At 42.2% G+C, this 13,789-nt stretch overlaps 1 protein-coding gene across 2 annotated transcripts in view; it reads left to right on the top strand.

Annotated features, from left to right (window-relative positions):
* zfpm1 (zinc finger protein, FOG family member 1) overlaps positions 1-9,520 on the top strand; it is a 103,287-nt gene extending 93,767 nt beyond the window's left edge. Inside the window, exons 5-9 of one of the 2 annotated variants that reach the window (XM_015030509.1) lie at positions 2,494-2,596; positions 2,671-2,916; positions 3,807-4,040; positions 4,121-4,363; positions 5,243-9,520. In XM_015030509.1, the coding sequence (XP_014885995.1) occupies positions 2,494-2,596; positions 2,671-2,916; positions 3,807-4,040; positions 4,121-4,363; positions 5,243-7,794 (3,378 nt within the window). In that variant the 3' untranslated portion in view covers positions 7,795-9,520. The remainder of the gene's footprint in view (positions 1-2,493; positions 2,597-2,670; positions 2,917-3,806; positions 4,041-4,120; positions 4,364-5,242) is intronic. The other variant, XM_015030510.1, reaches the window with a different exon arrangement.
* Positions 9,521-13,789: the final 4,269 nt, after the last annotated feature.

Genomic DNA, 13,789 nt, shown 5'->3' on the forward strand with positions numbered 1-13,789 from the left:
TTAGATTTTTATGCAATAAATGCCTTTTACAGTTGAACCTTACAGGATTTACTTTATCAGATTATATGTGGAGAAAGTTTTTTTTTACTGAAATAATTTGTTTACATTATTACAAGAATGTTCAACTTTCACATCAACTCTGACCTTTCTGTGTTATGATCAAATCTGTGTGAATGTCTCCTCCTGGTGGAGAAAGGACGATACTGCAGCTCCACTTTGAGCTGCTGTTACAAAGTGGAAACAAACTTTATAATTAACTGGAGACTCAAAAAAGCCACTTGCTGAAAGAACAACACAAATGATCCCTAAAGCTGTTGCATTTTAAGTAATAAGATGTTTTTTTTTTGTTCTTTTTTTTTTTTTTTTACTTAAGCATTTCATGTATTTCTAGTATTGTAAAAGAAAAAAAGGCTAAAGTGGTTAAATGGAAAATCTGGAGAACGTGGCAGTTTTTTACCTGATTGTTAGTTACAACAAGAAATCTTGACTTCTAGGCTAATTGGTTGGTCTAATTGTAAATGTAAGATTTTATGTAAATGTTTGTGAATCAGAAGTTTGTGTGTTTTGTTTTGTTGTGTTTTGTTTTGTTTTGTGAGTCTGAGCTCGTAAACGGGGAAATGTTCGCTTCGCAGCTGGGAGTTTGTCAGGAAAGTGTGTTTGGGTTTTATTAGCGTTTTGTTCCAGGATGAATCGAACAGATTTTAAAACCCGATTGTGTTGTGTTTGGCTGTATTGATTTGATTGTTATTTCTGGATCAGATTTTTACCTGGAGGATAACGGAGTGTGTTTGTGCTCCCCTCATACCTCCACAGAATCTGCATGTCCAGCCTCTTTGTTGAGCATATCCGCTCTGGATCTTATTAACGCCGCCGGCTGAATGGCCGCCTCATCAGATCCTCTCTCTCCTTCTTTTATCTCTCTCTTTTTTTATTTTCTCTGCCTCTTTGTCCGGCCAGAGCTGCGCTCATTTCCTTCTGACCGTAATCGTCATCAGCGGCTCTCTGCAGGCTCTTTCAGGCTGTTTAATGCCGGCGGTGCAGCCGCTGTTCGTTCCCAGATCGGCGTCGTTAATGCCGGGGATAATGTGCAGGACGGCAGGCTGTAAAGCTGCCCAGTTCAAGCAGAGCGGAGACACTTGAAACATACAAAGGATGGAGTTGTTTGATTATTCCCAGCGTTCATTAAGAGGCTGAGCGAGGTGCACGTTTACAGACAGAGTGATACCTCCTGCAGCATTTCCTATCTGTGCTCAGGTGTTAACTTGGGCCAAAATGAACGAGTTGAAAGCACCAAGGAGCCACATTTTACTTTATTTATTCAGTTAAAAAATGCAAAATTATTTTATTGTGAATTATTTTCTTTTTCGCTGCTAAGAAACGAATCAATGTGTAATATTTTAATTTTACAAATCTGGAAAAGGACCTCAAACTTGTACAGCCACACTTTGGACCAACAGGCTGGTTCTGAAATAATTCACAATCAATCGAATCAGATGTGATGGGATTAAATGATCAGATGAGCATAAAATACTCAAAATGTTCAGCTTTTAGCTTTTATTTTAACGTAACATTTAGTTGTTTTATTCAACTTTTTCTCAGATTTTTACAAAAACTTCAACAGACTTTTTTCATTTATTTCCTTAATTGTCAGATTAATTCTGTTAATCTTGCCTTCATTTCTGCATTTATTCCTTCATTCCTCCATTTATTTTGAGTCTTGCCTTGATTTCCATATTTAGTTTTGCTTTAATTCCTGCATTTGCTGCCTTGTTATTTCCAACATTCCTCCTTTCGTTTCTTTCCTTTTCCCCATTTTTAGTTTTATTCCTTCTTTACAGCTTTTTTTCCATCTTTATTCTCATCTTAACTTTTACATTTATTCTTTATTTTACTCCTTTACCAATGTTTCTACCATTCCTTGATTCATTTCCACCTCCCTGCCTTTATTTATTCATTCATTCATTTTTTTATATATATATATTTTTTCTACTAATTGATGATTTAAGGTTTCGGATAAACTTTGGATTTAAAGGAGAAGAAAGAACTGATCTGTTGTTCAGATAATAGAAATTAAAAGATGGAAAATCAAACATAAAGTTAATCTTATGAGTTAAAAGCTGGTGGTGAATTTTCTGGAATTGTTTCTGTTTATTGCTTTATTTTGTTTAATCTCTTTTTCTTTCTTGTAATTCTCACAGATTAAGATCTGAAGTTAGTTTTTTATTTTACCAGTAGGGGGCGCCATTTCTCTTCTATGGTGTCCAGATCCAAACCTTTACTCATGTTAATTTAAAAATAAATATTGTGTTATTATTAAATTACTTGAAAATAGTCTCAAAACAACAATATTATCATTTATTATGGGACAATTTATCGTCCAGGAACATTTGTTATCGTGTCAGACGTGGGGATGTGAATATTTCAGTTCAATCTCATTGAAAACTTTGCAGTTTTTCTGGATTTCTGAACCGTGTTCTTGTTGTTTGTGTGCAGAACTCGGCGCTAACTCTGCTCTGTGAACAGGCGGACTGCTGGATTAACCGCCTTCCTCTGACCTCTGACCCTTCGGCAGCCAACTGCAGCATCTACAGCCAAGGTGAGCGCTCTGCCGTCTGCCTCCGCAGAGATCCGTCAGGCCGTCAGTCTGAGTGTAAATCTGCTGGCTTCCAGGTGAGGAGCTGTTCTGTAAGGTCACCAGAGAGGTCAGGGCCGGTGGAAAGCTCCTAGCTTCTCTGACGCCGCCTCCGCCTTCCTCTTCCTCTTCCTCCTCTTCCTCCCTGGCTGCCCAGCTGTCTCCTCCACTGCAGCCGGCGGTGAAGGAGGAGCCTCTGTACCCGGCGGCGCTGCGCTCCGACATCCAGCTGCTTCCCCAGCAGGCCGGCATGGCGGCCATCTTGGCGACCGCCGTGGTCAACAGTGAGTACTGCCTCACTACCTGCTGAGGCAGTATTTAAAGTTAGATGGAGAGTAACCTGATAAGAATATGAGATAGGAGTCCCTCAAAAAAGTTTCTAATCATTCAGAAACTTTAGAAATACTTTTTAAAATATATTTTAAAGTAACATGAATCAATAATTTTTTCCAAACTTGCAGGAGTTTTCCTTGGTTTTGGCTTTTTTTTTTTTTTTTGGATGGATAAAAAAGATGGATGAATGAAAATGGTTGGATGAAGATGGATGTGTCCAGTTTTCAACCTAACTTTTTCTGTCGAATGTTCTTCAGTTGTTTCTAAACCTTTAAGTGTATTAAATATACAAACATGTTTGAGTTTCATGTTGGTAACTCAAAAATACAGAGAGCTTTACCTATAATAAATAATAATAATAATAAATACTACTGCAACAGACTGGAGCAAATTATCATGTCAGCAAAGCAACGCAGAACGTCTGAAAGTAAACATGTTGTTTTTGTTCTCATAAATGAAACTCCTTACTTTAACAGACTTTTCATCATTGAATAGAAAACATTTGACTCACATTTCCAGATGCTGAGTGTTTCAGTTTTTCACTTTTTGCACTTCAGTCTTAAATATTTATGGAAAACGTCATCGTATGTTGTAATGCTAAATATGGCCACCAGATGGCAGTGTTACTCTGTAGGAAATAGGCTTGCAGACGAGACACTTCACGCAGTTTTACTCTGTAGGAAGTCATTATAGGTGATTGAAAATACATAATAGAACATAATTAATGTCTGTAGCAATCATGCATCATTGTCCTTTTGTTAAGGTTTGGATTTATAGAGTATCAATAAAGTTGAATCACGACTCCTTCTCTCTCTGAATGTCTGTTTTTCTTGGTCAACAGAGGATATTTTTCCGTGCAAAGACTGTGGGATCTGGTACCGCAGTGAGCGGAACCTGCAGGCCCACCTCATGTACTACTGCGCCAGCCGGCAGAAGCAGCCGGCTGCGGCCTCTTCGCCCCCGCAAGACAAGCCCAAAGAGTCGTACCCCAACGAGCGCATCTGCCCGTTCCCACAGTGCAACAAAAGCTGCCCCAGCGCCAGCTCTCTGGAGATCCACATGCGCACACACAGTGGTGAGAGACGTCTCTTGACGTGTGGGGTGGGCGGATCGGTTGGACGCGGTTAACTTTCCCTTCACCGTCTCTTTCCTCAGGTGAGCGTCCGTTCGTTTGTCTCATCTGCCTTTCAGCCTTCACCACTAAAGCGAACTGTGAGCGCCATCTTAAGGTCCACACAGACACACTAAACGGCGTCTGTCACGGCTGCGGCTTCGTCTCCACCACGAGGGACATCCTCTACAGCCACCTGGTCACCAGCCACATGGTGTGCCAGCCGGGATCTCGCAGTGAGGTCTACTCTCCAGGACCAGGCCTTCCTAAACTGCCCCTCTCCACCGGTACGTCCAAATATCAATAGCCGTGTTTCCATTACAAATGTGTGCAAAACCTTTACAATTTCTGATAATATGGAAAAAAAATACTTTATCATAATTTCAGTTACTTTTCTTGCCTCCCCAGCAGGGTAAACACTGATTATGTTAAATAGGGTTTTTAGACACCAGTAACAGTGATAGTAAAGATATATTAAGCTAGTTTTACAATTGATTCATTGAACTGGGAGGGGGTAATCACCAATTTCCTGTCAACTTTTAACATTTTTTTAACATAAAAACGCAATGGGTCTCTGGCGGACTGCCTCAGCATCTCTACCACCTGGTTGAGCAAGTTTTGTTGGGGAAACTCTGGCGTTGCTCTCGCAATGTCATTAAAAATCATGGATGTAAACATTTACATGACATACATCCATATTTCAGCTATGGAGCTAGCGTTCATCACCTATCAGCCATTAGAGGAGACGTTGACGTCTCATTTGGGCGTTGGAGCAATAAGCCCCCTTTACTTAGGAGTGGCTACATGTACTCAGTGTTTTGGGGAAATTGTAGTCAGCAGATTTACAGAAGAGCTATGGACTCAACACATTTAAATGACAAATGAACTTTGGATGAACTGTGTGATGCTGTGAGAGCTCTGGTAGAGCCAGCTGCTCATCGTCCAAGGAGGCCAGTGCCTATAAATAATAGCGTTACTGTTTTATACAATCTGGCATAATGTGGAAAGTGTTTCCATTACAGTTTTGCAAAATTGTCATGTTTCCATTAATCCTATTTATTTTTGTAATGCCATTTTGCATAATTTTATGGTCAATGTAAATGCAGCCACCAAGACTTTATGTCTCTGTCATTAGGGTTTGTATTAACACTCACTATCATCGACAGGTCTAAGCCCCGGAGACTCTGGTGTGGTGCTCAAGTGTCAGGTTTGCGGCCATAACTCTGACTCGCCCGCCCAGCTGCAGCAGCATGTTCGGACCCACCTGGAGGTCAGGGTCCCGGCTGAAAGGAGCCCCACTCCTCGCCAGAGCACCCCCTCATCGGCCGAGCAGCCCCAACTGTCCCCACATGAGAGGGAACCACTAGCCTGTGTTCCCAAACCAGATTCATCAAGTCCAGGAGCAAACGGGGGATCAGCAACACCTCGAGACTTCAGTTCTCCTGATGCTCAGACTTCAGAGCTGAAGATCAAGGAGGAGCCGCAGTCAGAGTCTGAGACGGAGGAGCAGCAGATGGAGATGAAAGAGGATGGGGAGGAGGAGGGTGTCGGTGGAGAGGATCCGGATCAAGAAGTACGAAAGACGACAAAGGAAGAGCCAACTATGTCCTCTTCCTGTCAAACATCGAACTCTCCAAAGAGTCCCCCTAACCCAACCGTCAAGGCTGAACCAACCAGTCCCACACCTGGTTCCAGTCCTGCCCACGTTGGAGGAACAGGTTCAGGCGTCGCAGGAGGATCAATCTTCCTTCCCCAGTACATGTTCAACCCTGAAGCAGCCATCCTGCCACAGGCATCAGAGATCCTGGCAAAGATGTCCGAGATGGTCCACAGTCGGCTGAAACAAGGCCAGGCGGTCGTTCAGAGCAACCCGGCTGCCTTCTTCACCTCCGGACCTACCGCGACTGCAGCTGCAGCCACTGCCACTCCACCCCAGAAAGGAGCCACCTGCTTTGAGTGTGACATCACCTTCAATAACATCAACAACTACTATGCACATAAAAGGCTTTACTGCTCCAGCAGACACCAGGGAGAGGGCGCAAGCTCGGCCTCAGGGTCCGGAGTCTCTGCGCCAGCAGCTTCTGGCGGACTTCCCAGCTCGTCTCCTCAGATTGGTGCATCAAGCAGAGCCGCGTCCGTCTCTCCAACGAACTCTGAGCCTCCTGCAGGAACCGGAGTGGCAGAATCTAAGAGGCTGGTTGAGGTAAAGACAGAAACTCCTGCAGGGAAAGAAGGAGTGTCGTCTTCTTCAGAGGGTGAAGGTGGTGGAGGAGGAAGGGCAAGCGAAGGCAGTCAAAGTCCTGCCAGCGGTTCTACAGAGGACATGGAAGACGACCCTAACAAAACCTTCTGCGAGGCCTGCAACATCCGCTTCAGCCGTCATGACAACTACACCATTCATAAACGGTTCTACTGTGCGTCTCGCCATGACCCATCCAACCAGCGGGCCACCCACATGTCCAAGACCTCCAGCACCGCGGCCTTCCTTCCTCAGCCCATCCGCACTCGCAAGAGGAAAAAGATGTATGAGATCCACATGGCTCGAACAGAGGCGCTAGCTAATGCCGCTGCTGCTGCCACCACCTCCGGGGCTTCTGCTCCCTCTCCCTCCGTTCTGGGTTTGGTGGTGAAGCAGGAAGTCTCTCCCGGCGGTGTGGGTGGCTCCAGCCCTGAAGGAGACGGCCCCATAGACCTGAGCAAGAGACCTCGTTTGAGGGAGACTCCTCGGCACAACAGTGGCGGCAGTATTCTCCCGGCGCTTCCTCTTACCGATTACCACAAGTGCACCGCCTGCAGCATCAGCTTCAACAGCATTGAGAACTACCTGGCCCATAAGACCTACTACTGCCCAGCCACCACTCTGCAGCCACACACCCTGGAGCAGCTTCACAGGCTCAAGAGGTCAGCCTCCACTTCCCCTAAGAGCAGACCCCAACAGGAGCGGCTGGACCTCCTCCATCCTGCTGAGGCTAAAGCTTTGCCTGCTGAGTGGGTCGCCCAGGGTCAAGGGGCGTCCCCCAGCCCTCGCCCCTCTGCCTTACCCGCTTCTGGTGCTGCATCTCCCTCGCATGCAACGCTCGCAGCCACTCCAGGAGCCGGAGCTAAAGGAGCGGCTGCCAGTTCCTCCCTAGCGGTCTGCCCGTACTGTCCAAACCGGCCCATCACCTGCGACCTGGTGGAGCACTTCAAGACCACCCATGGGCTGGTCTTAACTGTTCAGCCTCCACCGGAGACTCCGCCGCGGCCCAGCAGGGCGGTCAGCCGCAGCCCAAGCCTCAGTCCCAGGGATGGGGTCACCGGAGCCACCACCCCCACATACCAGGCCAAGATGGCCTCCCGAGTCCACAGAGACAGCGTTAACGGACAGACCTGCAGCGGCGCCGCTTCCCCTGCGTCCCCGCAGGTGAACGGCAGCCCATCAGCTGGGGGAGGATCGCCTTCTTCTGCCTCACCCCTCCCCGTGTCTCCGCCCCGCGCCCCCTCTCTGACTGTCTCACCCGTGCCTGAAGCTCCGCGGGAGAAGGTGGCGCCCGTCCACCTTCCCGAGAGCACGGCATCCAATCCCATCGCCGGACCCAAAACGGCGGTAATCTCTCCGGTTCAGAACGGTAACTCCCGCTTCTGCCGGCTGTGCAACATCAAGTTCAGCAGCCTCTCCACGTTCATAGCTCACAAGAAATACTACTGCTCCTCCCACAGCGCTGAACATGTCAAGTGAGCTCTGTAATCTCTCTTCTTCCCCTTCTCCTGTGTCTTTCTGAGTGGATTGAACGCAGTGAGGCGCCCCCTGCTGGAGGAACCAACACGGATGACTGTTACGTCCCATCCTCTGCAGGTGGTGTTACGAACTCAGTGGTTTCCTCTCCAAATGGGTCAGTTTTCACACACTAAGAGCTGAGACACGTCCTCTTCACCTTTCCGACCTGAACGGAGGGATATTTCAAACAGACTCGATCGTTGTTAATGTTTTTATTCTCTGTGCATATTGTATGATGTCTGAAAAACAGAAATCTATGATGCTTTTGTTTCAACACTGGCTCTTTTTTTGTTAGTTTTTTTCTGGGTGGGAGAAGCAGAGATCACCGTGTTACTAATTTACCGAAGGATGGACGCTTTCTTTTCATACGCGCAACATTGTTTTTATTTTTTTTTCAAAGAGCAAGGGAGAAAAGAAATGTGAAATATTTATCTTTGAGTCCTCACTGATTTCACGTCGACGGAAAACTACCTACCTGTTGTCTGAGAGTATTTGTATTTTTTATTTGTATATTTTTTCATACTGTTCGAAGGCCGTGTTTGGATCAGGTGTGCTGAAGTGACTTCTCTAAGTGTAGATATGTAATATCTTCTCACAGTAATCACTGGGATCACACTGAGCTTTGTTATTATCACGTTAGCGTTTTGTTAGCTGGTGGTGAGGTTTGTGTTCATTTTTATTTTTTTCGTCTCTGCTTGTTGCTGATTAGATGTTCGATTAGATCGCAGCGGCTCGCTGATTGTTGAAGATGATGATGAAGCCCTGCGGGTTTCAGGTTAAAGTAGTTTTTACCCGGTGATGAAGGCACAACATTGTGTTTACGCCACATGTTCCCATGCAGCAGGACAGTGTTAGCTCAAACTGTGAATACTTTTTGATTTGGAAAGGACGCATCAGGACGCAGTGGGGACGATCTGTCACATCATCACTCAGTCTGATAGGCTGGCACTTAACGCTTCACGGACCCCAGGCCTGAAAAAACTAAACTCATTTTAACCTCATGTTCCCTCAGAATACTATTTATTCTTCCAACATTTCGGATTTGATCTGATCAGACACATAAGCAGCCTGAAAACCGTCAAAATTAAGAAGTTAATAAAGCAAACTATTTTTTGCTGCTGATTTAAAGGTCCATTATGTGGGATTTAGTGCCACCTAGTGGCTAAGTTAGAACTACTGCTAAATGCTGTTGGTTTGGTTTGTCCCCTCTCTGTTACAGTAGGTGTTTGTTGAAATCTCACCAAGTATTTTTGGTCTAGCTTCTAGTATCTTAACACACTAGAAATAAGGCAAAACTAACTCACAAGTAACTTTTCAGCGAGATGGAGGAGCTTGTTTTAAGTAAATAAGTTATTAATGTTGATGAGACTGAAAATCTCTTGTTATAAGTGAAATATTCTGCCAGTGGAACTAGTTTCTTAATCACTTTTAAGGACTTATTTATCTAAAACCAGCTCCTATAATTGCTGAAAAGTTACTTGTAAGTTATTTTGGTCTTATTTCAAGATATTTGCACCATAACATTGACATTTTGTAGATAGAAAAAACGTGGTTCCACCAAAACATTCAGAAGTTTTCTGGAAAAGACAAGTAAATTCCTGAGCCCCAAAAAGTCAAGCATTTGTTAGAAACAACTCAGAAATTTTTAGATTAATTTCAGAAAATTTCTAGAAAAAACACAAATTTCTTAGCTGAAAAATCTGGAATTTTTTACTTTTGAAACTCAGAAAAATTCCAAAAATCAGAGATTTTTACTGCTAAACTTAAATATGTTCATGTTTTTTCTAACATATTTCTCAGATTAATCTTTCTAGTAATTCTTTTATTTTTCAAACTCAGAAATTGACATGGGAAAATCCCAATTTTATGCTTAGCAGCATAAAATAATATGACAATGGGAACAAGAACATTTTCATCAAGATTAAGGACTTAAAACAAGCTCCTGTGTCTTCCTGAAAAGTTACTTGTAAGTTAATTTTGTCTTATGTGACATTAAGACATTTACACTAGAAACAAGACCAAAATACTTGGTAAGATTTGGTGTTTTTGCAGTCTGGACTGTTGTGACGGCAGTCGCTCCACCCTCATCGTACCATTATGGACCTAGAACTAAATGGAGCCCAGAAATGGTTCAGGTCAGTCAAATGTCCCGCTTTTATAATTGAAATAGACTAAATATCATACCAAATCGCACTGACCCGTACCGTACAATACCGAGGCATAACGGTTAATAATAGGTTTTCTGCAGGTTGATCATGTGAGACCAAGTCTGTGACCCAGTCAGGGTTTCTGACTGGGAGGTTTAGGCAATAAAACTACCAGTTTGACCAGATTTAACCTGGAAATGAGACATAATGAAGGATTCTTTAATAACTTTCACACTGGATGAAGTCCTTGCTACTCTGTTTTGAACCTAAACAATCTTCTGGACATGGTTGGAAACTTGACCTGCTGCGCTCTTAGCATGCCACAACTCGGTGTCATCACCATTTTTCATGTCAGAGAGACATTTCATCACTCTATAGATCTGTGGCATGATCTTACCATGACGCTGAAAAACACAAAATCCTACCAAGTTATTTGGTCTAAGTTTGAGTGTAAACTTGAAATAACTTTTCAGAAAGACATGGGAGCTTGTTTTAGGTCAATAATTCCTTAATGTTGACTGAAACAACTTATAAACCATTAAACAAGACATTTTCTGTCTGTGGAACCAGTATTTTAATTCTGCCCCATTGAAATGAATGTAAAACCTTAAAAATTCTGCCAAATTCAGAAATACTTTGTGCTTTTTGACAGTTTACTACATCAACTTAGAAAGTCCAATCAGCTTCTAAACAAGTTAAAAGATGTCAGTCTGTCTTCTTAAGATTTGGCTTTTTGATATGTCTTTCAGTTTTTATAATATCCTGATTTAAGTTTTATGCAAATTTTTTGGCCATTGTTATTTTTACAGTGTAATCCAAACCGGACAGAGTGCGCCCTCTAGTGACTGCCACTTTTCCAACTGTGACTGCCTCTTCACAAAATGCTGCTGTCTTAAGTTTTTTTTTCCCTTTCAATTAAGCAAATTTATTTTTGTAATTCCATTTTGCTCTTTTTCATGCAAATAGCACAAATTGGTGTCGAGCACGCAACTCCTAAATGCACAATTAGGCCTGTCACAGTAACAAACTTCACTGAACTATAAATGGTTGCAGAAATTATTGCAATAAATAACATCATTCTTTTGAGGTAATTTAAGTAAAATATTGATGATGATAATAATAATTAAAGTTTGCAATCTTAAACATAAACATTAATTTAGCAAAAGACACACAGTGGAGCTGGAAGACATGCTAACTCTCTCCCAGAAAATAAACAAAACAACCAAAAACAATAAATAAAATAGCGATTAAAAACCATGAACAACTGAAATCGTATTAAAGTGGATTATAGAGTCTAATAATTGCTCTTCAGTTTAAATTTATAATACGACTAATTGGTGGATTTTCTGGGCATGCTCAGAGCGCTTCATGACAGGAAGTAGGTTTTGATGCATTGTGGTTTGGTCTCCATCCATTTCCAGGTCCTCTTAGTAAATCCTGTTTGTGTTGTTTATATATAAAATATTCAGATCTCTGATTTCTGGAACGTGCTACTAAAGTTTTATCAGAGTAGAAGTTCCTAAATTCTCCTTCAGTTTTTAGCTGCTTGTGTTTCCTGCAGCATGAAACTCAATCGGTTGCCACAGTGACAGGAAGACAAACATTCACTGCAAAAACATAAATGTTGCCAAGTATTTTTGTCTAGTTTATAATGCAGATATCTTCAGGCATTTGAAATAAGACAAAACTAACTTATAAGTAAATGTTCAGAAGATACAGTAGCTTGTTTTGAGCCAATAATTCCTACTTTTTCTACTGGCAGATGATTTCACTTATAACAAGAGGAAAATGTTTTGTTATAATCTGCCAGTGGACAAGAACTTTTTAATAATTATTGACTCTTATTTGGCTGAAGTTTCTTGTAAGTTAGTTTTATCTTATTCCAAAGGCAGACAGAAGTGGTTGGTAGGGTTTCTTGCGTGTTTGAACTGTTTTCATGCGGTTCGTCGCCCGCTGTGCTCCGCAGCTCTGACACCGCTGAGGGAACCGAGCGCCCAGTTGAACTCAGCCCCAGTTTGTTGCACTGTGTCAAAATGTGCTGAATGTTTTTAGATTTAGCTACTTTTTTTTTCCTAACGTATTTATGTTACGCAGCACTTTTTCCCGGCCTGAATGCGTCATCGCTCACCTTGAAGGACTTTTTCAAAGATTTTACTTTTTACTTAATTCAACATGTTTTTTTGTAATGATTACTTTGTCTATAATGGAGAAAATCACATCGAATGTCAAACACTTTTATTTCAATATTTTTTATATATTTTTTTTCAGCTCCACTACACTCTTGTCCAAACTATGCATGGGAAATAAAACGTTCTGAGAGACACTGAGTGGTTCAGAGTGAGTCTGAGTTTCTCCTGCGTACCTGAGAGGAAGTCCTTGACTCCTCGCCGCCTGCTCGTCACTCAATTTGTTTTCTTTTCTTCAGAAAACGTGCAGCGTGCCGTTTCTGCTTCACGGAGAAAAGGCTGAATGAATCATCAGCTCTGCTTTAGAAATGAACCTGTGTGGGCTTATTCAGAGCTCCAGGGCCGAAACCATTCGCTGTGCGTAAAACAAGCTGATCCGGAGCGCGGCCTTCAGTTCGGGGATTCAAAACCAAACGGAAGCCATCTTGGCATCACAGCGGAACGAGCAGGAAGGAAACTATTTAACTTTTAGTTAGGAAAGTTACAAAAACACAAAAGCGTGATGTTGCTCCAGAAAAACTCAGATTAAACTTGTACAAATATATGAATAATTATACTTAATAGTAAGAGGATGTCCAAAGTGCAGCTCGGGGGCCATTTGTGGCCGTTGGATACATTTTGTGTGGCCCTGACTGCAATTCAAGAACGGCACACTGTGAGCCTCTGACTCTTTCTGTAATTTATATTTTCCCTTTTATCATTTTTCTTTTTTCCATTTTCCTTTAATTTTTCGTTTTGTAAAATATATTTTTTCTTACATTTTACTTTTACTTGTTTTTTTAAGCTTTTTTGTTTCTTTTCTTTTCATAAACTTTGTTCTTTTTTCCTCTCTTTTCCTCTTTTCTTTCATTTTATTTTTTTTAGTTTTTTTTTTTACTTTTTTTTCTTTATTTTCTTAAAATTGTTTTTTTTTCTGATTTTTCATTTACTTTTCTTTTCATGAACTTAGAACTTTTTCCTTTACTATGCATATTTTTTCCATCTGCGTCAATGATGCTGGACTGGACTAATCATTGTTCTCTCATTATAAATGGTTTCTACATCCCATAATAGTATATATTCCAGTCGGTGAGTCGAACCACTGACCGCTGTCATGGTGCAGGACTGGATGCCGGTTTGCAGGTTTCGTGTCTGCAGCTGCATGCAGCCCCTCAGTGACGCTCTAGGGAACCTGTTGCTGCTGTCAGTTAGCGTTAGCTTCAAAGATGGATCTGTAACATGTGTTTTCCATCCAGCAGCTGACAGCTGGGATCCTGCAGCGATGGAAGGAGCCGCTCTAACATCAGGGAATCAAAGTCGCTCGACGTGCTTCCTGTTTTTCTTTCCAATCATAAAATGAACAGAGAAAAAGCCTGATGAGTCTAAAAGGTCGTGTCAGACCATCCGTCCTAAAATTGAAAATTTAATTAGTAATTCTTGAGTTAAGGGACAAAATGAGTTAAAAAACAACAAAAAAACAATATAATTATTCCTTAAGCTTATGTATTCAAATATGACAAATAATGTTTAGGAAATGTAAAGACGTCAGCTGCAGGCTCCCAGTGGAAACATTGTTTTAAAAGTTAAATTTTTACTGGGCTTCACCCAGAACTTTGTCAACACCATCTGACAAAACTAAATATA

The sequence above is a fragment of the Poecilia latipinna genome, unplaced genomic scaffold, assembly GCF_001443285.1.
Source record: "Poecilia latipinna isolate Pla-1442-1.1 unplaced genomic scaffold, P_latipinna-1.0 Scaffold184, whole genome shotgun sequence".
Lineage (NCBI taxonomy): Eukaryota > Metazoa > Chordata > Actinopteri > Cyprinodontiformes > Poeciliidae > Poecilia > Poecilia latipinna.